This window comes from Puccinia triticina, chromosome 11A (genome assembly GCF_026914185.1).
Source record: "Puccinia triticina chromosome 11A, complete sequence".
Classification (NCBI taxonomy): domain Eukaryota; kingdom Fungi; phylum Basidiomycota; class Pucciniomycetes; order Pucciniales; family Pucciniaceae; genus Puccinia; species Puccinia triticina.
The window spans coordinates 2528836-2553626 of record NC_070568.1 but is presented as its reverse complement, the minus strand read 5'-3'; the positions used below and the strand labels follow the sequence as shown (position 1 = coordinate 2553626).

General features: G+C 46.2%; 5 protein-coding genes across 5 annotated transcripts in view; all 5 read left to right on the top strand.

Annotated features, from left to right (window-relative positions):
* Positions 1 to 358: 358 nt before the first annotated feature.
* PtA15_11A251 (uncharacterized protein) lies at positions 359 to 1294 on the top strand (the record flags this gene model as incomplete). Its single annotated transcript, XM_053161140.1, has 2 exons — positions 359 to 904; positions 1001 to 1294. 2 exons carry the CDS (start codon positions 359 to 361, stop codon positions 1292 to 1294), a joined length of 840 nt encoding a protein of 279 aa, XP_053025116.1.
* Positions 1295 to 1596: 302 nt separating this feature from the next.
* On the top strand, positions 1597 to 3542 carry PtA15_11A250 (uncharacterized protein; the record flags this gene model as incomplete). Its single annotated transcript, XM_053161139.1, has 8 exons — positions 1597 to 1607; positions 1820 to 2345; positions 2416 to 2625; positions 2696 to 2862; positions 2967 to 3013; positions 3076 to 3213; positions 3305 to 3386; positions 3458 to 3542. 8 exons carry the CDS (start codon positions 1597 to 1599, stop codon positions 3540 to 3542), a joined length of 1266 nt encoding a protein of 421 aa, XP_053025115.1.
* A 1766-nt stretch (positions 3543 to 5308) lies between these two features.
* On the top strand, positions 5309 to 5560 carry PtA15_11A249 (uncharacterized protein; the record flags this gene model as incomplete). The annotated part of the gene is made up of 1 exon (XM_053161137.1): positions 5309 to 5560. One exon carries the CDS (start codon positions 5309 to 5311, stop codon positions 5558 to 5560), a length of 252 nt encoding a protein of 83 aa, XP_053025114.1.
* A 5157-nt stretch (positions 5561 to 10717) lies between these two features.
* Positions 10718 to 11887, top strand: PtA15_11A248 (uncharacterized protein; the record flags this gene model as incomplete). The annotated part of the gene is made up of 6 exons (XM_053161136.1): positions 10718 to 10758; positions 10867 to 10936; positions 11043 to 11353; positions 11452 to 11563; positions 11661 to 11781; positions 11880 to 11887. 6 exons carry the CDS (start codon positions 10718 to 10720, stop codon positions 11885 to 11887), a joined length of 663 nt encoding a protein of 220 aa, XP_053025113.1.
* A 61-nt stretch (positions 11888 to 11948) lies between these two features.
* PtA15_11A247 (uncharacterized protein) overlaps positions 11949 to 24791 on the top strand; it is a gene marked incomplete at both ends in the record, with an annotated part of 50066 nt that continues 37223 nt past the window's right edge. Inside the window, 3 exons of the mRNA XM_053161135.1 lie at positions 11949 to 12266; positions 12334 to 12555; positions 12618 to 12954. Coding sequence (XP_053025112.1) covers positions 11949 to 12266; positions 12334 to 12555; positions 12618 to 12954 — 877 coding nt within the window. The remainder of the gene's footprint in view (positions 12267 to 12333; positions 12556 to 12617; positions 12955 to 24791) is intronic.

The following is a 24791-nucleotide window of genomic DNA, read 5'->3' as shown; positions in this document are numbered from 1 at the left end:
GACCATTTTCCCTTTCAGCCAGACTTGCTGGTGGATCTCAACAAAGTTCCTCCTGGGGGCTAAGCAAAAGGGGGCCGGGGCAGGTGCTTGCGCCCAGGGGAGACTTGTTAAGTCACTCGCCCAGTGCCCAACTGGCCAATTCCGACTCCACTTCCAGAAAATCAGCTTCGCCAAACCCAGTAAGTTCCATTTTATCACAAGATTTTCATCTAGATACTACAGCTCCAGCAGACGACCAATCAGTTCCGACAGAAGATGGACGGGCTCAATCTCCCCATGAAGGCCGCGATGACAAACGCCGAGCGACTGATAAGGACCGTAGCCTTGTTTTCAAGGAAGGCAGGACTGTTGGCAGGCGATGGGTGCCCGGCTCAATCTCCCCATGAAGGCCGCGATGACAAACGCCGAGCGACTGATAAGGACGGTAGCTTCGTTTTCAACGACAGCAGGACTGTTGGCTGGCGATGGGTGCCCGGCTCAATCTCCCCATGAAGGCCGCGATGACAAACGCCGAGCGACTGATAAGGACCATAGCCTCGTTTTCAACGACAGCAGGACTGTTGGCTGGCGATGGGTGCCCCGTCCGATGGAGGTGGGTCATCGAGAAGGACCACGGAGACGACACTTCTACCCTTGCGGCTTGAGACTTGGGGCCAGCTTTCTTTTAATCGGAGACAACAATCTTGACATGAAGCGATCAAAGCCCCAACAACATATGATTCGGAAGGTCGCCCCTTGGCCGCCAACCCCCAAATCAACCGCCATCGTCTGTCCTGCTCATACACATTGTGATCGTTCAAATTGGCGCTGGTCAGCATTCAACAGTTGTTTAAGGGCCTCCTTCGCTCCGACAAACTTGGGGCGCTCTGACGAACTTCAGGCTGCCGGGATGCTACTGGTGCTTGTACATCAGTTTCTCCAATTCCAACTGTCAGCGGGCTGTTGATCATTCTTGATTGGTCTTCCTGATTGCCCGACCCTCGAGCATATCTCCCAGCAGATAGCTTCTCAGCATGCTCGCACACTAGCACTGCATCATCAGCAGGACTCTAACTCCTGCGAGGACTCCACTCATTCGCTTCCCCTTCGCGAGTACTCCCCTTCTTTGCTTTCCCCCTCCACCAATCTCAACACCAGAGCTGACTCGTCCTCTGTCTGTAACATCCCCAGTGAAGACCCGGCCGTTTGTGTCCATCAGGACCTCCAAACCCGAGTTGCTCAACATGTCTCCATCCCCCCAGCACAAAGAAAGCACCCGCCAATTGCTGCAATGGCCCGCCAGCGAACCATGTAGTCTAACCGGTCTGCCAATCTCCGCGCCTCCAACCTCAATAGCCATTGCTGCGATCCTCTCCGCTCACAGAGCTCGCGCCTTGCTGCCCCGGCATCTTCTCCTGACGCCTATCTTCCTGCACACACTGCTCCCATGGCCACCCCGAACCATTCCCACCCTGCACACAAGCTAACAACTCCTTTTTTTCCACGCTAACTAACCCCCCCTTTCACCCTTTCCAAAAACACAGGGTAGAATTGACCTTGTGATTTTTGTCCCTTTTGCCAGACTGTACAAAATATTACTATCCACCAAAAACTCAAATGGCTCAAAAGTAAGTCAACCCCACATCCTCGCCCCAAACCTCACTTTTTTTTTCATGCCGGATTGCATTGGTGCTGTGTGATGGTGGGTTTGAACGCGAAGCTTGCCTGCCATCACATTGTGGGGCTACTGAGGCATTGTCGCGAAGACTCTGCCATGTTTGACTCCTGCCAACGCAATCCCAGCAGATATGAAGGGCTGATAATGATTTGTTTGGCTTAGTATGGATGAAGGCGAGGTCTTCAAAATTGAAGATCTGAAGCGGGGATCGGATTACCTGAATACGGACTCGTTGAATTCCCAAGCAATTGGATTTCTCCACTCTCAACATATGCGAGCCACCAGGAAAGTAGTTGATTTCAACTTACATGCTGTTTTCTTGATGCAAGAGTTCGGGAGGTCCGATTCTATCCAGAAGATTGTCAGGATGATCCGAAAGACATATGATGAAGATTTTCCACCCAAAACGACCTTACAAAGTCAGTTGGTCGGTGCTGCAAAATTGGTTGAACATCGGATGCAAGTTTACCACAAAAATCAACAAGCCAATCCAACCGTAAAAAAGCCGTTCTGTCTCCGATATCCCACCTACATTGATGTAATCAAGCACTCGATTTCCTCTGAGGATAAGTGTGAGGTCCTACCTGGTGACGTAATGGTCATTCTTATTGATGAGGGGGGAATATGTATTGGGGTAGGCCTCCCTCCAAAGCCGCAATCAACAAAGAGCTTGCATGTCCCTCGTGATGTTAGTATAATCCATGCTGCCCAACTTACATGTTCGAATTATACGTGGGCTGACCATGTTGGTTTCTCAGGTTAGGGCCAGGGAGCGATTGGATCGATTTGTGGTAGACAACGTGCTTCAAAGCAATGAAGACAGTGTAATACGGTCCAGTCATATGTCTAATCAGTTCCCAGTTTCTACTTTGCCTCTTTCTTTGGATACCAAGGGGGAGGTACGTGCAGGCAAGGGGGCCAAAAAATCAACAGTCTCCTATCAAGCTTATGGATATGGCTTGGGAAGTGTAAGTTCATGATCTTAACTCTCCAAAATGAGACTGGACTAAGAGCTTCCAATTTAGCCTCTCTCTGCAGGTGCTGCGGACAAAACCATCAAATGTTCCACCCATGATATCAAGAAAGAAGAGCTACAGGGCCACGGGGACCATTGGAAATCCAAACCTGAACCCAATCTTCCGGAACCTCTTTGTACTGAAACCGGTCCACGGGCACGCGGGCTTGTTGAACTTCGACACGATATGGTATTTTATCATAGATTGTCTTACTGGATAAACAAGGCATTCCTTCCTGAAGCTTCATTAATTGCTGAGCAAGCCGTTGATTACTTAGAAAAAAGTGCTTCTAGTTCGGTGAAAGAAGTCAATGGGCTGGAGGACAATGTGATAATTGCAGGTATGCTTTTCTCCAATTGTAGGATTTTATAATACATCATTTCTGACATTTAATCACCAAAGCACGCACAGTATCAGTCAATACGCTCCCCAACACCCACCGAGACAAAAAAAACGCCTTGTTGATGGACAGCGTCTTTTTCTTTGGAAATCATCTTGGGGGACAGTTTCTTCTCCCTTCACTAGGCCTAGCTTATCCAGGTTTGCACGGTTATTTGTTCCATGGACCCTTTCGTATTCTCTTCCATGGGGTGGCCCAATTCTACTTTTCCGAAGCTACCAACCATCCCAGGCGATATTCAGTGGCCATGTGGAGCAGAGCTTCCTCCTTTTCATCAATTGCTCGATTTTCAGCCTACCAAAAAGGGAATGAGGTACGCAGAAAATTGATAGGCCCACCCTGTTCTCACATAAAACTGAATATTTTTATCCTTTAAATGTATAGAAATTTAGCGACTGTAGATTTTGGCTTCCGGTTTATCCAGAATATGATTCTGCAAAAGTTACAGGTCTCCTCAAAGCTCAAGTGACTGCCAATTCAAAACATGGTGCAAAGAAGGTTAAAATTGCCAAATAGTTCATCATTGATTTTTCTTTACGGAATTTATTGTTTTTGTTGGTTGTGCTGCACATTTTCCTCTTAATATTCAATTAAACTACCAATCAACCAAAGCATGTTCAAAATTTAGCTAAAGACTTGTGCGTATTATTAAAAATAATACTGGCATTTTGGTGTAATGGGAAACTGCAAGTCAGAAAAAAACAAACACAACTACAATTCTTCGGTGCTGTTTGCAACAATGGTAAAGGCACCAGTTTGAATATCTTTTAGCCACATTTCTCTATATTTACTAATCATAGCTTCTAAACCAATTGCTAAAGCTTCCACCCCAAGGGTCGAATTTTCAGAGCGTACAATCCTCACAGTGGGGTAATCCTTTGCCACAAGAGCTATAGGATCTTTCATCTTGGGGAAAGTCGCCTTATCACACCCAAGGGCATCAGCTAGGAGAAAAATGAAGCATTAGCATATGATATCGATCCAGTTTGGGATCGGTTTGGATGGCTCACCAAGTAATTTATTAAGTTCTCCGCGCAGCTGGGTTCTAACTTTGTCGGAATGTTTGGGTCTTTTAGCTGCAGGGGTCTTTGCAGGTGGGCGGGGGTGGGAAGAGCTGCTGTCGTTTTCAAGGAAAGCTTGAATGTCTCTTCCTTGACTATAGGCTTCGAAGTTTTCCTTTGCCAACCACTTTTTGTTTGCAACTTTTAACCAGGCTGAATCATTGGTTAGCTCTTCACAAAAGCTTCCAGGTCCAGGGGAACGAGTGGCTGACAGCAAGTAGAATGTCAAGTTGTAGAGATTTGACACCGTGAAAAGCTATAATAAAAACCAATATTAGTTCTTGAAGCAATATGGTAAAGTAAATGAAAAATACTCACCTCAGAGTTGATTTGGAGGATGTGGTTTAAAGCTCTTTTCGAAATTCCAGATTTGGGTCTAGGAGACTGAGATTCGCCAATTAAGAACTCGATCTTCTCGTGATTCACTAATTTTAGATAAAGGGGTCCATAGAGGGCTTCTTCATCCGGGTTAAGACCCTTCTTGGGTTGAACATCCTCTCCATCTTCGGGGTTGTCCTGTTCATCATCATCATTTTCGTCTTCATTCTCCTCCAGAGAAGTCGGAAGTTTTGAAAAGTAATGAAATATTCTTGCATCAAATACTTTTTTCTCATCAATTGAGAGAGCAGCCCACGCATGGCCAAGATGGACATTCCTTTCATCCCATCCCAACAAGGTCCCCCTTGGAGGAACTAAAATCAAGATTTATCAACAAGCTGTTACATAAAACCAAATTGTAATTACATGCCCCCACCTGGTGTGATCAAACTTTCTCTGCTGAAAGCAACATATCAATTCCAATTGCTTTTTTTTCTCGGGGGCTGATCTTCTCCTCTGAGTAGATGTTTGATCAGTATCTTTGGAAAGTTGGAGGTTAATGCAAGCAAACTTACAAGAAAGAATTGACCATCTTCTCTGTAATGTTCCCAATCAAAGCAAGCATCAATTTGGTCTTGATGTAGTTCTTTTTGTGGAATAGGAGTACTTCTTGAATTTGAGTCGATATTTTGTTGGAGGGTCTAGTTTGATTTGCCATCACCTGCCAGAGTTGGTTCTCAGTCCACGAAGGTAGTTGGCTCTCAAAGTTTTCTAGTGTTAAATCGGTCCGATTGTAATCTTCCCCCTCCTCTTCATCTGATGAATTGCTTCTGACCGGACCACCACCCACTCCAGCATGACCACTGCCACCAGCTCCCCCACCGCCACAACCACCGCGACTTCCAAAAACGCCGCCACGACCACCACGACCGCCGCCACCACCACCGCGACTGCCGCCAGTACCGCCACAACTGCCGCCACAACCACCACAACCACCGCCAGGACCGCGACTGCCACCACTTCCGCAACTGCGATCTACGCCCTGTCTGATGTCACTTCCATTTCCACCTCTCGATTCACCATTTGGGGATTGAGTTTGGCAACTTGATCGGGTTTGAGGCATGGTTGTATTTGAAATAAGGGTGAGATGAATTGGATTTGGTGAGAGGTTTTGAGTTGATTGGTGAGGTGATTTGCTGTTTGGTTCAGGTGAATTTGGGTGAGCCTAGGTGGTTTTTGGGTTGAGTTGCTTGGTTTTTCTTTGTGGTTTGAGCACCGACTTTCAGTGTGACTCAAAGTTTGCCCCCCATCTTGGGTTCATGTTCCGGACCCCCCCAGGGCTTCAGTGTGAGAAATTAACCCCTTTACAAGGGTGAAAGCCCTGCGCTTCAAAAAGCGCAGCGCAGCGTGAAGCTCAGCTGTTTTCCGGCACTTACAGTAGCCGCCGCTGCGCAACAGCTTTTTGGGTCTGGCAAGAAGCAGGGATCTGGTAGCTCAGCCAAACCATTGCTGCGCTACAGCTTTTTGAGCTGGCAGTATAGCCCAGCTGCCAGCCAAAAAAGCACAGTGCAGCTGTTTGGTGGCTGCTGCCCAGTGCTGAAAGGAGCTGCGCTGCCCACTGAGCTACTGCTCTGTGGGTAAAAAGCAGGGCCTGGTAGCACAGCAGGAATGGGGCTGTGCTACTGCTTTTTAAGCTGACTGCGCAGCAGTTCCAGCTGCGCTGTGCTAAAAGACCACTTTGTTTCAGCATTGCCATTTAGCAAGTTTAAAATGGGGTCCAAACAGAGCGTTACTGCCAATTAAGGCAAGTTTAACCCAACATCTGCATCAGATTGAGTTTTCCAAACAGATCTCCACTAAATCCAAAATGTATAGGGATCACACTCATATGCATGAATTTCATGCATTTAGTTCAAAAATACATAACATACACTCCAAATGATGTTATGTTACTACTAACTGACAATTGATAGGCATATGGTTAGCATACCAGGTTTTTTTTGAAGCTGTTATGCTACTTTATTGCTTGGATAAAGTGGTAAGAAGCCTGCACAGGCTTCTTTGGCGCTAAAATCAGCTTTTTATCTGGTGCAAGGCTTTCCCCAATAACATAAAGAGTAGAAAAAAATGATGAAAGCAGGGGTGCAATAATGTGGCACACCACTGTTAATATTAACTGTAACTATTACAGTGTAAAACACTTAAATTAACATTACATTACTGTTATCTGTAATGCCACTACCCTTTATGGGTGTAAGAGCTGGTTATATATGTGGAAAAAGGGCTGGAAGAGTTGGATATTTATGTGGCCAGAGGAGCTACAAGAGCTAGGCGCATGGGGTATGGGCTTTGTATATGTGTGTCAGAAGGAGCTCTATTAGCTGGATAGGTGGCAGAAGTGCATATTGAGATATTGGTGTGGAAGGGGGGGGACCTAAGAGCTGGGTATTTATGTGGCAGGAGGAGCTGGATGAGCTGGTTGTGAGCTGGAAGAGTTGGGATGGCGTGTGGCTGCCAGAGCTGGGAGAGCAGGTAGTCTTGCCTTGGGCCAGAGCTGGAAGAGCTGGGATGGTGTGTGGCGGCCCCAGCTTGGGGAGATGGCAATCTTGCCTTGGGCCAGAGCTGGAAGAGCTGGGAATGTCAGCCTTAGAGTCAGTGTAGCTGCCATAAAGTCTGCCTTTTCTACACTCTTACATATAAATTACTTCATATATTTTTAATCTCAAGAGTTACACTTATTTTGACTGCATATTTATTCTGTTTCCTCATGCAATTTTAACCCTAGTTACAACTCACCAATTCCTTGTAACTCTACTCCTTCCCTGAGTTCTTGAGTTATGGTGTGCATGCACAGTTGTGACGTGGCAGCGCTACCAGGCGCGCCAACCACTTGTACATATGTAATTATGTAAGCAAACTGTGAAAATTTTCGAAGTCAGGATCCCCCTTGCCTGAGAAGGATCTACAGACTTCAGCACACCAGAACCACACCCCCAGATAACCCAGGATCACCCCAAAAGGATACACGTACTGTCACAGGCACCTAGGATATTGACAGTGAGTATACCTTTCTTTGAACCTTGATTATCTCAGAGTAAAACTCTGTTGTCTCTTGACTGTTTCTCTTTCTTCACATTTTACCCAACTCTCTCAAGATCAAATGTTCCTCTGTTAAACCTAGACTTTGTCTAAAAATCAGAGCTGAGTAGTTTACTGTTCAGTGTCCCCCCACAGTCTCACTGGTGCGCACAGAGGCTGTAGCCCTTCTTGGTCTGGCACAGCTTTGCTTACTACTTTTCCAGGTTGTTCAAGTTGACTTTGAGGATCCTCTTATAAAGAGTAGATAGACCACCTCCAGATCATATCTCTCTCTTTCTCTATTTTCTTCTCTCTCTTCTTTCCTCTTTTTATTTGTAGTTCTTTATCCCAAGAAATACAAACAGTGCCCACCTTTTCTTTGTGTCACTTTAGAGACTCAGGCTCACAGGGAAGGTGGGTGGTGGGTGGAGCTGGCAGGGCTGGCAGTCTTTCCTTGGGCCAGAGCTGGAAGAGCTGGGATGTTGTGTGATGGGTGGAGCTGGGAGGGCTGGTAGTCTTGCCTGGGGCCAGAGCTGGATGAGCTGGGATGGTGTGTGGTGGGTGGAGCTGGGAGGGCTGGCAGTCTTGGCATCTGGAGCTGGGAGAGCTGGAAATCTTGCCTTGGGCCAGAGCTGGAAGAGCTGGGAAGGTGTGTGGTGGGTGGAGCTGGCAGGGCTGGCAGTCTTGCCTTGGGCCAGAGCTGGAAGAGCTGGGATGGTGTGTGACGGCTGGAGCTGGAAGAGCTGGCAATGTTGCCTTGGGCCAGAGCTGGAAGAGCTGGGATGGTGTGTGGTGGGTGGGTCTGGGAGGGCTGGCAGTCTTGGAAGCCTGAGCTGGGAGAGCTGGCAATCTTGCCTTGGGCCAGAGCTGGGATGGTGTGTGGTGGGTGGAGCTGGGAGAGCTGGCAATCTTGCTTTGGGCCAGAGCTGGGATGGTGTGTGGTGGGTGGAGCTGGGAGGACTGGAAGTCAGGCCTCTGTCCAGAGCTGGAAGAGCCTGGATTGTGTGGTGGGTGGAGCTGGGAGGACTGGCAGTTTTGCGTTGGGGCAGAGCTGGAAGAGCTGGGATGGTGTGTGGTGGGTGGAGCTGGGAGAGCTGGAAATCTTGCCTTGGGCCAGAGCTGGAAGAGCTGGGAAAGTGTGTGGTGGGTCACGGAGCTGGCAGGGCTGGCAGTCTTGCCTTGGGCCAGAGCTGGAAGAGCTGGGATGGTGGTTGGGGCCAGAGCTGGGAGAGCTGGTAGTCATGCCTTGGGCCAGAGCTGGAAGAGCTGGGATGGTGTGTTTTGGGTCACAGAGCTGGCAGGGCTGGCAGTCTTGCCTTGGGCCAGAGCTGGAAGAGCTGGGATGGTGTGTTGTGGGTCACGGAGCTGGCAGGGCTGGCAGTCTTGCCTTGGGCCAGAGCTGGAAGAGCTGGGATGGTGTGTGGTGGGTGGAGCTGGGAGAGCTGGCAATCTTGCCTTGGGCCAGAGCTGGAAGAGCTGGGAAGGTGTGTGGTGGGTGGAGCTGGGAGAGCTGGCAATCTTGCCTTGGGCAAGAGCTGGAAGAGCTGGGAAGGTGTGTGGTGGGTCACGGAGCTGGCAGGGCTGGCAGTCTTGCCTTGGGCCAGAGCTGGAAGAGCTGGGATGGTGGTTGGGGCCAGAGCTGGGAGAGCTGGTAGTCATGCCTTGGGCCAGAACTGGAAGAGCTGGGATGGTGTGTTGTGGGTCACAGAGCTGGCAGGGCTGGCAGTCTTGCCTTGGGCCAGAGCTGGAAGAGCTGTGATGGTGTGTTGTTGGTCACAGAGCTGGCAGGGCTGGCAGTCTTGCCTTGGGCCAGAGCTGGAAGAGCTGGGATGGTGTGTGGTGGGTGGAGCTGGGAGAGCTGGCAATCTTGCCTTGGGCCAGAGCTGGGAGAGCTGAAAAGGTGTGTGGTGGGTGGAGCTGGAGGAGCTGACTCAGTGCCTGCATTGGGTGAGCTGCATGAGCCATGAGGTATGTGCTGGTGAGCCAGCCTCCCCAGCTCAGCAATGAATACGGTCCCAAACCGGAGACGAGTACTTTTTTTTCTCGGTTTGGGACCGAAGAATTTGAGTGTCACAGGTGGATCAGCACCTAATGGATGCAGCCAAAACACATGGACCACTTGTATTTTACTTCTGCATTGGAATGTTCCTCCAACTAAGATAGTATACAGTTCAATCCTCAGTCAGAATCTGATTACTATCTTAGTTGAATACAAATACATGTAGTTGTTGGTTAAGTTGGTTTGTTCATCAAATCTGAGCAACACCAGTGGGAAAATTAAACAAGAAAAGAATGCATAGGCAAGGTCCCCTGCGGGCTGCAACTTGGAAGGTTAGAATTTATGTGCCCAAGTTGTATGCTTGGTGTATGTACGTTTGAAACCAATCACCAATGTGCATCCTGAAACTGAGACCACTTTGAACAACAGTGGGCCTTTACTATACTTTACTATAACCAGGCCCTTCCAGTAGAGTATAGATGTTTTTATCATCTCTGGTACTTTACTGGTTGTAGTAAAGGATTTTTTTCCAATGGGCTGATATAGTAGAGAACCCTATTAAACATGTTTAAACCCTAGTTATTTCAATAACCAGGGGTAAAAGCCAGTTTAAATGTACTTTTACCCCTGCTTATTGAAATAAAAACAGGCAAAACTAGGTACAAATGCATTTTTGTGGTTATAAAGAGCCTTTTGCAAGCTCCCATCAACAAAACAAGACAAATTACTTTAACTGATACCGTACCTCTATAAAAAAAATTAAAAAAATCAAATATGTATTATAGTAAAGAAAAATTATGTATTTATTGGAGTGCTATCTGTTATAGTATTGAGCCAAAAACATCTACTAAATCTTTACTTTACCAATAACTGTAAATTAAAGGCCCATTGTTGCTTTGAAGCCCAAGTTCCCACACCTCCACAAGCTTCCACAGCAAGATAAGTCACTGAAAAGGACCTGTTCCCTGCTCTCTGACTAGCAGCCAAGCCTTTCATACCCTGCCAACCAGTCCAGACTGTGAGATTCAGAAGAACTAAGAGTTTTATTTCTGATTAGACTAAGGACCATAAATGGAGAAATGAGAATCAGGGACAAGTTGTTCCTCTTACCTAAGAGCAAGGGTAGATTCAAGTAAGGATTATTGGACAAAGAGTGAGTGTGCTGCTAAGGAAGCAGTGGTGGATAAGATGGGTGAAGAAAGTACTAATGGGGCAGAACACAAGCTAGAGTATAGAGAGATGACAAAGAATTAAAGCACACAAAGCAGTGCGGAGACAGTGAGAATTAAGGTTGATTGCTGCTTTCTGTGTCGAGAGCAGCACTGTTTTTCTCAAAGAACTGTTTCCAAACCTGACACAGACAACCAGAAATCGCTTCGCTTGGGCCCACAAATCAAACATATCAAAGTAAGTAGTTTGATTAAGATCCTCGGATGCCCCTTTGCAGCTCCATGGCTCCATCGCTGCAAAGGGGCCTGTTCCCTGCTTTCTGACAACCGGCCAAGTCTTATAGCCTCCCTCCAAGCCCGAGCAGCCAGCCGACAGGTTCAGACTGTTCTCCGACGCCCCGCCGAGTCTTGTAGGCCTCAACCACTCTGCCGCCTGGTCGACGAGGTCAGTAGATCAAGTCAAGTTCTCTTATGCCCCTTTGCAGCTCCATCGATGCAAAGGGGCCTGTTTCCTGCTTTCTGACAACCGGCCAAGTCTTATAGCCTCCCTCCAAGCCCGAGCAGCCCGCCGACAGGTTCAGACTGTTCTCCGACGCCCCGCCGAGTCTTATAGACTGACTCCAAGCCACAAGCACCCCGCCGACTGGTCGACGAGGTCAGTAGATCGAGTCAAGTTCTCTTATGCCCCTTTGCAGCTCCATCGATGCAAAGGGGCCTGTTCCCTGCTTTCTGACGACCAGCCAAGTGTTATAGCCTCCCTCCAAGCCCGAGCAGCCCGCCGACAGATTCGGACTGTTCTCCGACGCCCCGCCGAGTCTTGTGGACTGACTCCAAGCCACAAGCAACCCGCCGACTGGTGGAAAAGGTCAGTAGATTGAGTAAAGTTCTCTTATGCCCCTTGAAGCTCCATTGCTGCAAAGGGGCCTGTTCCCTGCTTTCTGACGACCGGCCAAGTCTTATAGCCTCCCTCCAAGCCCGAGCACCCCGCCGACACGTTCAGACTGTTCAGACTGTTCTACGACGCCCCACCGAGTCTTGTAGACTGCCTCCAAGCCACAAGCACCCGGCCGACTGGTCCACGAGGTCAGTAGATTCAAGAAAGTTCTCTTATGCCCCTTTGCAGCTCCATCGCTGCAAAGGGGCCTGCTCCCTGCTTTCTGACGCTCCGCCGAGTCTTGCAGACATATGACCTGCTTGCAGTTTTTTTAATGCAGGAGTTTCCAGGGATTCACATCCAAGAGATCATTACCATGATCAAAGAGGCCTTTGAAACTTCACCACCCCAATTTATGCTGCATAAGCAATACCAGGATGCGGTTTTACAGGTTGAAAAAACGATTCTTAAATATAAAACCCATCCACCTTCAGACGATCCAATCCCCAAACCTTTCTGCCTCAGATTTCCAACTCACGCTGATGTTTTGAAGCATGCCATTTCTCTTGAGGGTCAATGTCGACTTCTTGATACCCAGAAAATGGTGATTCTGTTGGATGAAAGCGGAAGGTGTTGCGGAGTTGGGGTCCCACAACTGGAGGAGAATTTGCTAAGTGTTCATCCATCAGAAGAGGTTAGTCAAGCAAATATATAGTACTGCAAAGCCTTTTAAATGCATAATTTTGATATCTGGTGTACAGAAACTTGCAAAGGAAGGTCTTGAACATTTTGTGCAAACTAATAAGCTCAATACCAACTGCCACAAGAGAACCGAACAACCATACGTTCAGAAATCATGGCCCACAACACCTTACCCACTGAACGAGAGCAACAAAGGAACCAAACGGATTGCAAAGGGGCTTGAAGAAGACGCCAAAGCTGCTTCAGTATTGTTTCAAACTTACGGGTACGGGGAAGGTGCTGTGAGTTGAATTTTCACAACAGATAGAAGAATATTTGTTGATCACTTGATTTCACTTTTCAGAAAAACTACAAAGGTGTTTTGGATCTGAAAATCAAACATTACAATAAAAAAATAGTAGTATCTCAACTGCAAGGCATCGATCCGATTTGGAAAGAAGAGAAAACCCCCCCTGCTCTTCCAAATCCGCTCCAAAAAGACCCCCGCCACGAAGTATTGGACTCTGGTATATTTCTGAAAAACAATATGGCTTACTACGCAATCTTGTCCCTTTGGATCAACAAGGGGTTCTTATCGCAGGCCAGTGAAGTTGCTGAAAAAGGAGTCAGGTATCTTCAAAAGTGGGGAAGTGAGCATCTCAAGGCCGATTTGTCTAGAGAGTTAAATCCAATTGTTGCCTGTGAGTGTTTCCTCCATTGCGAAACCAACCAAAAAAACAATTGAAAAGCTCATGGTGTCAAAATGTTTCAGCCTGAACAATAAGCGTCAATTTGCAGGTCCAAACCCACTGCGATTTCAACAACTCGTTTTTATTTGATTCGGTTTTCTTCTTTGGAAATCACAAAGGTGGGGAATTTATCCTTCCCTTGTTGGGTGTAGCCTATTTTGGGGGCTCTGGCTACTCGTTTCATGGTCCTATGAAGATACTCTGGCATGGCGTTGGAAAGTTTGGGTTTGAAGATCACAAGGAAAAACCAAGACAATTTTCAGTGGCTTTCTGGAGTCGAGCTTCGTCCTTTGCTGCAATAGCTAGGCATGAAGCCTATTGAACTGGAAATCATGTACGATGATGATAAATCATGTGGATGGTTGATCTGAACTGATTGCCAGTGTTTTTCAACTACAGAAACTTAGTGCATCATCTTACTGGCTCCCCATTTATCCAGTCTATGATGGCACAAAAGTTGAAAAGATCTGGTCAGATCAAAAGTATCTAGTTCGTCAGGAACACAAAGAAATGAAGCAGAAGAATAAGTTGCCCAATTAGTTAATCAAATCTTAACCTTGTGCCATGTTTCCTATGTTCCATGTTTCAAATAAAATTGGTAGTTGTTCACTTTTTCACATGAATGCAGTCTTATCCAAGCAGTTGTTTGACTTTTTCAGGCTTTTTTGGGTTCATATTAGGCAAATTGATTGAAAAACTCAGTCAGAAAACTGCGCAGACAAGCAGCAAAATGCGCCAACCTTTTTTGAATAGTGTTAGAAAGCTGGTAGCGCCACTGCACTGGGCTGAATTTAGCACCAATTTTTGTTTAGAATAAGGGCTATGCTACAGCCAATAAAAGGGCTATGCTACAGCCACTAAGCTACGCTATGATGCTCTAAGGTGCTTTTAGTGAAGAAAAGGCCTTTAGCGCCTGCTACAGCTGCTACGCTGCGCCATGTTGCTCTAAGGTGCTTTTAGTGAAGAAAAGGCCTTTTTTTGACACAAAAAGTGCTGTAGCGCACTCACATTTTTGCCCTGCATGCTTAGTGTGAGCAAATTTGCGCTCATCTCCTGCATGCTTAGTGTTAGCAAATTTGCGCTCATCTGTGCTAACGCTACGCAAATTTGCACCCTGTGCGCATTTGCGTAGTATTAATGCGTGCAATTTTGTGAATGCTACACTAAAAATTAGCACAGCTTAGTGTTAGCTAATTTACGCGCATCTGGGCTAAAGCTACGCAGACAGGGTGCAAATTTGCGTAGCATTAGCACAGATGCACAGGATTGCGCTAATGCTACACTAAAAAATGACGCATTTGTGCTGCGCCTGACCCACTGTTGCCAGCACAGCAGGGGAATGCTATGCCAGCAGGCCAAACAGTGGTAGTTCACTGCTGAAAGTAGAGGTCCCTAATTCTAAAGCAGTCCAGCTAGTGGGGCAGCTACTTTCTGTGCAGCAAAGCAGATGCCAAAACCACTGTGCTGCACTTTGTGCAGCACAGTGGTTGCACCCTTGATATATTTGGATCAACTGATGATTGAACTTGGAGAGTTGAAAAACCACTGGACCAAAAACCAGTTTGGTCAAACTTTTCACCAAAGAGATGGGATCTTGTTTTCATGAGACCACTAGGGGCAGGTAATAGAAGTCAAACTTTTCAGGGTAAATTGTTTAAGTTCTACTACAACAAAACAATGTTCAACAATTTGAGAAGTGTTTGAAAAATGGGATATTCATCAGGTGTTTGGAATAGTGACTGCATGAACAATTTGGAAGGCACCACTATCAATGTCACTTAACCACAATTCTCTAACATCGGTGATCATTGAATCTAAGCCAATTTTCAAATTATCACTAGTAAGGGTAGATTCTTCAGATTGAACTATTCTTAAATGCGGGAACCTGGCAAGAAGGATGGCCTCCGGATCTGGTTTCTTCGGAAATGTTGCGTTGGGAAGATTGACAACTGATCCTGTTATGTGAATTCAAATGTCAATTAGCCTCCGAAAATAAATAAAGGAATAATCAGGCAGGAATAGTGTTCTATTACACACGGAGCAACATATTCAATTTTTCCCTTAACTTAGTTCGTATTGCATCGGATCGTTTGGCCTGCAATAGTCTTGGCCTTTTTTTTGGAGGTTGAAGTCCTTCGAGAATCTCTTGAATGGATCGACCTTGACTATAGGATTCAAATATGTCTTTTGAGGTCCACTTATCTTCTGCAAAACCAAGCCATACAGGATCATTGGAAAGTTCTTTACAGAAACTACGCCTACCAGGAAATTGGGTAGCTGCCATTAAGTAGTAAGTTAAATTATAAAGATTTGATATCGTATAAAGCTGAACATTGGAAAAATAAGTTCAACTTGTGAATGGTTGGTAAAAAAAGATGCGGAATTGGATTGCTTACCTCGGAATTGATTCGAGTAATATGATTCATAGCTTGTTTCTCAACTGTTGATTGGGCATCAGGGGTGTGTTTTGTTTCGAGCAACAACTGGACCTTTTTGTGGTTGACAAGTTTCTCGTACAGGGGCTGATAAATTGCTTCTTCTTCAGGGGAGATAAGTTCCTTGATAGTGTTGTCTTCTTCTTCATCATCTTTGTCTTCTCCTTCATAGGGAATGGGTAGTTTGGAAAAGAATCTAAATACTCGTGAGTCAAAAACCTCCTTTTCTTCTAGAGATAATGATTTCCAAGCAATTCCAAGGTCTCAATTTCGTTTATCCCATCCAAGAGTCGATCCTTTAGATAACGTGTCCGCCCAATTTTTGGCGGAGACCACCCGCTTTGCTACCAGGTTGATCTGATGTTCAATCAAGATCTTCTGGATCTTCTTCCACTCGTTGTTGATGAGGTGGTCCTTTGATTTCCGTTTGAGGATTGCGCCCTCCGTCGTGGTGTTTTCTGTCCACACAATGAAGGTTTTGTTAATCAACAAACTAAAGCATGTATTTTAGGTAAGCAATTCTGACAAGGGAATACATGTGATGAAATAAAAATATAAAAATAGAAAATGTACCTAAAGGCAAAGGGGACAATTTAAAGAGACACAATAAGAACAAGGACACAGGACACAGGAGGACAAACAACTGGGAAAAAAAAGAAAGAGTCAATGATGTTGACTGGGATGAGTCCAATGAGCCGTTAAGAACCTACAAGTCGTATGAGTGCAAATGGAGATTGGCAAAGAAGATCGGCGGATTTGTTGGAAAGAAGGGAAAGCCGAGGACTGAGAGTAATCAATGATCCAGATGCAAGTCTGAGGGTCTTGACAAAGGAATTGAGCAAAGAGGACTTGAGCGCACAGGAGATAGTATGATATGATAACGTAGAAAGTAGGTTGATGATGATGGTGTTGACCAATGATGATCTTGAGAGTGGAGGAACAGCTTAGATAAGAAAAGATAAGCTTTTATAATGATAGGCAGAATGTGATACTGCAGGTTCCCCGAGGGAAGGAAACGAAGACAATGGAAGGAAGAGTTTATATATGGATGGAGAGGTTCCAGCGGAGAATCTTGCTGGGAGAGATTTGAGGGATCTGAGCGTTGAACATGATGTCATTGAAGTGCGAGCGTCTTGATGAGGTCATCAGGAGAAGTGAGACCGCTAGAGTCCTAGAGGGATGTCACACGAATGTCAACAGGTTTTCCCTCCTCTTGCGCCAAGTTTCAGGAGCATCAGGAGGCCTAATCTAACCGCGACTGTCTCTAGTCGGGCAATTTGTTCCTCTTCTTTGTCCCCTTCAATCCCCTGGTCAAGAGCGTCCATTGATCTCAACCGGAATTGTGCCCAGCGTTTCCCTACTATTACCCCAATTCCGTAGCTAGTCAAGGTGTTGTCTATCCATCCTGTTTTGGTGGGTTCTTGGCGCAGGATCAGTCTGGTGGGAGCGAATTTCTTGAGAGTTGTCAGCCACTCATGGAGGTCCTCCTTGGAGCCTTTCAAAATTGGCCGCCTCTTATGGACCCACTCCATTAGCCATTGATAGATTCCACACAGGAAGCACCTGAGTTGTGGTAGAATGTACGACACGTGGTTGAGGCGTCCTGCAATGACTTCTACCTTGTTGTATGAGAAACTTGCGCCAATCTCCAGGAAGTGTTGGACTTGCCTGATGTTTTTTGCTAGTTTTTCTTCAGGGAGTCGGACAGTTTTGTTGGAGCCACACTGCATGAATTATCCCCTCGGACATGCTTGTCCGGCAAGAGCTCGGACGGGCATGTCCGACCAGTTGTCGGACATGGCCGTCCGACGGGTGGTCGAGCCCACCCGTCAGATCGACCCGTTCGAGCCGAAGTCGGACATTTCTGCTCGACGGGTCCTCAAGCAGCTTGGCCCGACCACCCATCGGGCTTGTTTGACCGCTCTGCAGTCGCACAGCGCAGCCCGAGCTTCCCTCGGACTGGCTGGTCGGACCACATCGTCCGAGGAGATTTTGGACATGTCTGTCCGACCAGCTCCCACTGGTCGGACCTGTATGTCCGACGAGTTCCCCAGTCGGACAGACCTGTCTGACAGGTTCACCGGTCGGACTAGCTTGTCCGACGGGTGTGAGTCCGACAAGTTTGACTCGTCGGACATCTCAACTCGACAGGTTCAACTCGTCGGACCAGAGATGTCCGACGAGTTAATCAACCCCGCGTTGCCCAAGCCGCCAAGCTGGCAGCTGGTGGAAGCCCTCTCGGCGAGCTTGTTACGGGTATCCAGCTCGCCGAAAGGGCTTCCTCCCGGATAGCTGTCAGCTCGCCAAGAGGGCTTCCTCCCGGATAGCTGCCAGCTCGCCAAGAGGGCTTCCTCCCGGATAGCTGCCAGCTCCGAGAGGGCTTCCTCCCGGATAGCTGCCAGCTCGCCGAGAGGGCTTCCTCCCGGATAGCTGCCAGCTCGCCGAGAGGGCTTCCTCCCGGATAGCTGCCAGCTCGCCGAGAGGGCTTCCTCCCAGATAGCTGCCAGTTTTCCAAGAGGAAACTCTCCCGGCTAGCTGGAGTGAGCTGGTTACAGCGAGATGATTTCCTCGCGGCGAGCCAGATACCTGTATCCAGCTCGCCGGGATAATTTCCTTGCGTTGAGCTGGTTACGGGTATCCAGCTCGCCGAGAGGGTTTCCCCCCGGCTAGCTGATTCCTTTGTCCCCTGCATTGATTGGGTGATTTTATCCCGACCATCTTAGTTTGATGCTCTTCTGTCTGGTCTTTGCCGGATTGGCAGCCAGTTGCGTCTTCCTTGGAAGGAATCCTTTGCTCTGAACTATTTCCATGTACACCCTCTTTGCCGCTTCTTTTTTCCTTGCCTTGGCTTTCGCTATTCGCGTCGGGATATCAAACTCTTCAAATCCTAGAAAATCTAGCTACATTCCTGAATCTCTTTTTCTCATTTTTGGACAGTTTTCTATTGTAAGTTATTTTCCTTTCTGCACTGCCCTCTTTTGTTAATGTGGTTGATCTAATCCCCTCTCAACCATGATTAGTTGGATGTTTGGGTGATGCGGATGCAAGACAAGCTAATAGACTTTTACGACAATGTGAGTCATGCCTAACAACTCTGACCCTTGTTCCTATAGTATGCAGGACCCCTTCCCCAAGACAAGATGAGGCAAGCCGTTCTAATACATTTATATTTTGTAATCAGTGGTTAACACCTTGTAAACTGTGGTTTACACCTTGTAAACTGTGGTTTACACCTTGTAAACTGTGGTTTACACCTTGTAAACTGTGGTTTACACCTTGTAAACTGTGGTTTACACCTTTTAAACTATGATTGACACCTTGCAAACTGTGGTTTGCATCTTTTAAACCTGTGGTTTATATCTTTTAAACCTGTGGTTTACATCTTGTAAACCACAGGTTTACATTGTATAAACCTGTGGTTTACATCTTGTAAACCTGTGGTTTACATCTTTATAAACCTGTGGTTTTCATCTTGTAAACCTGTGGTTTACATCTTTATAAACCTGTGGTTTACATCTTGTAAACCTGTGGTTTACATCTTGTAAACCTGTGGTTTACATCTTGTAAACCTGTGGTTTACATCTTGTAAACCTGTGGTTTACATCTTGTAAACCTGTGGTTTACATCTTGTAAACCTGTGGTTTACATCTTGCAAACCTGTGGTTTACATCTTATAAAGCTGTGGTTTACATCTTGTAAACCTGTGGTTTAAACCTTGTAAACCTGTGGTTTACATCTTATAAACCTGTGGTTTATATCTTGTAAACTTGTGGTTTATCTAAGTTTCAATAAAACAGTGATTTACGGAAATTTTTATCATGGGTTCACCCGGTTCTTTTCCCTTTCTAACAGTTTGGTGTAATAAAGGTTTTCAAGCCACCTGTTATTTTGGAATTATCCGTAAGACTGGAGCGAGTCCCGCTAACCAGTCAGAAGCCCCCATTGTAACAGGCGGCTCCGGCAGCATAATAAAGCCAAGATCCGGAGCCACAAGGGAAACATGTGAACTGCATGGCAAACAGCCTTATATATTCTTTTGTAATTTGTTTTTTTCATCCTCAGCGTACCCTCCGAACAACTTTACACACTCATACTCAACTCCCTACAGAACTGGAACATTCCCAAGTCACACGGCCCCCTCGTTGGGCACGGATTACAATGATTTGAGACGTTTTGCCCTTGACCCGGGCACATCCCTTGCACGCCATTCCCTGTTTGTTCATAATTACCAAACCGGAAACTTCCCGACACGCGCCCCCTCCTTGGGCAAGGATGACAATTACTGAGACGTTTTCCCCTTGAACCGGGCACACCCCTTCCACGCCACTCCCTCTTTGGTTACAACTCACAATCATCAAGATGTTTTGCCCTCAACCCAGGCACAGCCTCCTTCCAACTCAATGGATTATTCAGCGCGAAATTTTTTGGTGTTTCATTGTCTTTTCCTTGGGATTGTCAGTACTTACCTTGTGATGTTTCTTTTTCCGGTTTGAATTCATACAAACCCGCATTCGAAATCAAATTTCCCTACAAGGGCGACCCTTACTCGTCTAAGGTCTTCCTTGTGGAACACTTTCCTATCCCTTGCGCCTTGTTGTGGTGGCCGTTTGGTGCGGGGCGCCAAAGTGTCTGGTAAGGTTCGGGCGCGCGGCTGCGGGGCATGAGGGCTCCGCAGGCGGTTTGGGCGGCGCAGGATCTTCAAGCGGCGGAGGCGGAGCGCATAGGCTGGGCGCGGAGCGTGCGGTCAGAGGCGGCGGAGCTGCGGCGTGCGGAGCGGAGCAGACTTGCTGAGTCCAGGCATTCCAGCGCGGACTATCTAGAACGACGCGGCGATTGGGGGAAGCCGTGGCAGCTGAAGCGAGTTACGTCAGCGGACGTAGCTGGGGTGGAGGCGGCGTGTGGGATCCCAACACCGGAGGCTAGACAGGGGCGTGGATGATGGATGATCGGAGGTTGGGCGGCTGTCTACGGCGAGCAGTGGAGGCGCAAATGACGACGTGGGAGCGGAGGCATGCGGCGTGCGTGAGATGGGAGGAGGATTTCTATTTGTTATTTCCTTTTCTATTGGTTTATGACATGTGGCGGAGTTTTCTCATGGTTTATTTTTCTATGGTGGAGCAATGGAGAGTTGTTGATATGGGAGGGGGAGGGGGAATCTTTCCCTCACGGACCTTGGAGGGGATTTTTATTATTATGGGATGGCGGATTCTTACTTTACTTTACTGGGCGGATTTTTGATTGCGGAGGAGTTTTTTTATTACGGTTATCTTATTCTTTACAGAACGTTGAGCGGAGTTGTTCAGGAGCGTTACTTTACCGTTTTAGATGGACCTTTATTATTATGATTACTTTATGGTTACTTTAAGCCTGCGGAGCTATCTTGATGCTTTTATTACGCGGAGTTCGGAGTTTCCCTCGACTACTCGGGATTATCTTGCGTAGAAGAAGGCTGTCAGCCTACGTGATGCCAAGGATATTATCCTTCTAGCTACACGTGGTGCAAAGCAAAAGAGTAGAGTTATAAAACTCTAAGACAAGGTTATCAGGGTTAATTCCAACGTGATTGTTGGGAATTATGGCGTAAGAATAAGGCAATTTGGGCCAATTTGGGCCAATTTGGGCCAATTTGGGCCAATTTGACGTAATAAAATGAATATAATTAATTTTAAGAGGGGCCTGATAAATCAGGGGTATTTAATCCCTCTAGAATGAAGAACTGGGGCCTGTAAACAGGGGTGTTTCAAATCCCAGAAAGAAATAGCGGAGAATCTCAAGAGAAGGGGCTTAAACTTACTAGTATAAGACCCTAGGGGCACTTGAGGTTCTTCAGGCGTGAAGTTGGGCAGTTGGAGGCGCTCAGAAGAGGTAATCTTGAGGGCAGGGTGGTTACTGGGCAGCTTCAGGGCGGAAATTGGGGCTAAAGATCACGAAAGTAGGTATTTTACCTGGCAAATCACAGGCTAAGGAGGCTGTTGAAGGCGGGTAAAATTCTAGTAGGTAATGTAAAGCTGGGGAATCTCATTTTGGGCGGAGAAAGGGCCCTTTTTATAGCCTAGGCAGGCCTCCAGGGGCGCCCAGGGGACAGGGGGACACTTGTGGGCGCATTCTGAGGCAATTTGGTTGCGCTAGAAGGCGCTGTAGGTCGTGGAACATTGAGGCTTGGATACAAGGGTTGCCAAGAGCCTTTTACAGAGGTTCTGCGTGTTTTTACACATGCCTTACACGTCATGGGGGCTGGTTTGGGGGTTCTGTGACGCTCATTTCCGTGGAAATGTGCCACAGAAGGTACTAGAACTGGCTTCTGTGTACTTGTACACATGCAAGCAGTGCTTCATACATGTTCTGGAGGCGCTTATTAAGTGCTCCAGTTCATTTGACCCCTTCTACATATTTACTACAGTTGTAATTTACACGTAGTGAGGCGCTTTCTAGTGTCACCTGTGCATGTTGCAAGAGCCTTTTTCCATCTAGAATGTTTTGATATTGAATGACGTGGTAATTACATCTTGTTTGGTGATTAATTACATGTGTACAAGACATATAACACATGTAATATTGCTATTGGGGCGTATTCTAGCCCATTCTTACTTACTGGTAAGCTGAGCACTTTGGTTGCGGGCTAGTTTATGCATTATGCATATATGTACACTAGGAGCGCGGGCTTGAGCTCTAGGCAACAGAGCACGCGGGCTTGGGTGCGCCACGCAACAAACAAAGCCATCTTTTAAACTATACACAACACCTCAGTTACGTCACTGAAAATGGGGGTAAGTATATGTACTTATATGTATATGTGCATACAAGTGCATCCACGCGGGGTGTGATGCACTTGCGCAAACTTTGAAGTTAGTTTACACAAGGAAGGGATAATAATTAAGGGTACTTGTAAGTGAGGTACCCTAGGTTATTTTACCCGTAGAATAAGAATCTTCTATAATATTTTACATATTAATTACATAAATCTGAGTAATTAATTATTTATATATGTATTTAATGTTTTTGCATAGTTTTACATATGTAAGAGTAATAATGTCTCTTTCATATGTAAAACTACTTTTTATATTTTTATTTGTCACGGTGGCTCTGCCATAGTAGCCAGCTGACAAAGGCTCCACCGGACATTTCGTCACGGTAGGACCAGTTCTGACTACCACATTGTGTATCCACGTTCACTCAACCATTCCTATTTTCCGCCTCATTTAATTAACAGAATCACAGGAGACTTTGGAAGATGATACTGTCATTCAGGATTCAGGGACAAGGGTTTGGAATCTCACCCCTCGTCTTTTACCGCGCCCTTTTGTAAAAGGGGTTTCTTCTCAGCTCGACCCTTTGGAAGAGTGGCTTCAATTTTTGCGGTTCCTTGGCTCAATGGGTGGTCTCTTGTCGCAACATTTTTACAAAGGGTCTTCTTCTCAACGCACCCTTGAGAAAAAAAGTGGACAGTTTCATGAGTGATTCATTGAATGGGTTATTCGCCTGCGCTGCTTACCGCGCCCTTTTGCCAAAGGTTTTTATTCTCAGCTTGACCCTTCAGAAGAGTGGCTTCAACCTTCGCGGTTGTTAGGTTCAATGGGTGGTCTGAAGTCCTACCATATGGAAAAAGGGTATTCTTTTCAACGCACCCGTGAGAAATAAGGTTTCCAGGTTCTTGAGTGATCTGATGAATGGGTTTTTTGCCTGCGCTGTACACTATCAATTTTTTTTCCACGTTTTCTATAAATAAGAACTTTCCACGCTTGACTTTTCTCTCACACCGAGTTGATCCTGTTGACCCACAAATAAATTTAAACATCTTCATAAAACCTCCACGTAAGAATCAGTACCACTTTTCCAAATTCCTTCTTGAATTTTCAACAATGTCAACTCCAAGACCATCAAACCATCCAAACATTGTCTCTGGACACTTTGAAGCCACAGCTGATGTATACATATTTCTCAAAACTGTTGGTCTATTGTGATGCTTACGCCTTTTTGTTAGTCCGAACTTGATGTATTCCGCGGCAACCAATACGCCTTGGTGACTACTGGCACTTTCTTCCAATGTTCCGGAGTCGCAGGCAAGAAGGAAATAGATTTCAAAGTCAAACTCATGGCAAATACGGCAATCAAAAACGCCCTTGAGGAGGGCATTCTGTATTCTCTGACTGGAGAGCAAATGATTTTCCTTAACAATGGCAGTACTCCAACTATCACATATACACAGGACTCAATAATGTGCATTGGTAAGGAATCTGACCTCACCCTTGATTTTACCAATCAAACTGGGATTGTCAAACTTGGTGTAATTGTTGAAAAGTCCAAGATACCAAGCCCACACGTGGGAGAGGATAACCAACTCAAGTTTAATTCCTCAAACTATACCTTGTTTTGAGTTTGAACTCAACAACAACACAACCGTAATCTCAGGCTTTACTCATCCGCAAATTTTATGTTACATACATAATCAAAAATTGTGAGATGCGCCCTCATGTATCAGATAATTTATATGCAGGAGTGAGGGTGCAACTCAAAGGGTTGTTGGAGGGGTTTGACTCAAACACAGCTAGATTGATAATGAAGGTGTGCATTTCTTGCTCCTAAGCCAAGGCAATGGCTCCTAAGCCAAGGCAATGGCTCCTAAGCCAAGGCAATGGCTCCTAAGCCAAGGCAATGGCTCCTAAGCCAAGGCAATGGCTCCTAAGCCAAGGCAATGGCTCCTAAGCCAAGGCAATGGCTCCTAAGCCAAGGCAATGGCTCCTAAGCCAAGGCAATGGCTTCTAAGCCAAGGCAATGATAGCTAATTCAGCAGTTTTTCAGGTGACATCTGGTGTTTTTGTCCCAAATGGGTACCCTTCTGCTTGTCCATCCATCTCACATATCCCTCTATGAAAAAAAGAATCCCATTTTGTTTTCTTCTCACTCCCTTAGTTGACAGATGGAACAATTTATCATTTTCTTGACGTCTTCCTATATTCTTAAACTTTTACCTTTTCTTATTTTTCCAAAGTGTGATATATATTACTCCTTGCGGACTATTTTTAAGTAGCTATGAGGGAACTTGGAATAAAAGTTTCAATTCAACTTGCAATTCACCATGGTCTGCGACAAGCGGCGGCGCAGCCGCCTTGAAAGTCTAGTATCTTGTAAAAATGTGGTTTACACCTTGTAAACTGTGGTCTAAACCTTGTAAAATGTGGTTTAAACTTTGTAAACTGTGGCTTACACCTTGTAAATTTACAAGATTACAAGATGCAAACCACAAGTTTGCAAGATGTCAACCACAAGCTCACAAGATGCAAACCGTGAGTTTACAATATTTGAACCACAGGTTTACAAGATGTAAACCACAGGTTTACAAGATGTAAACCACAG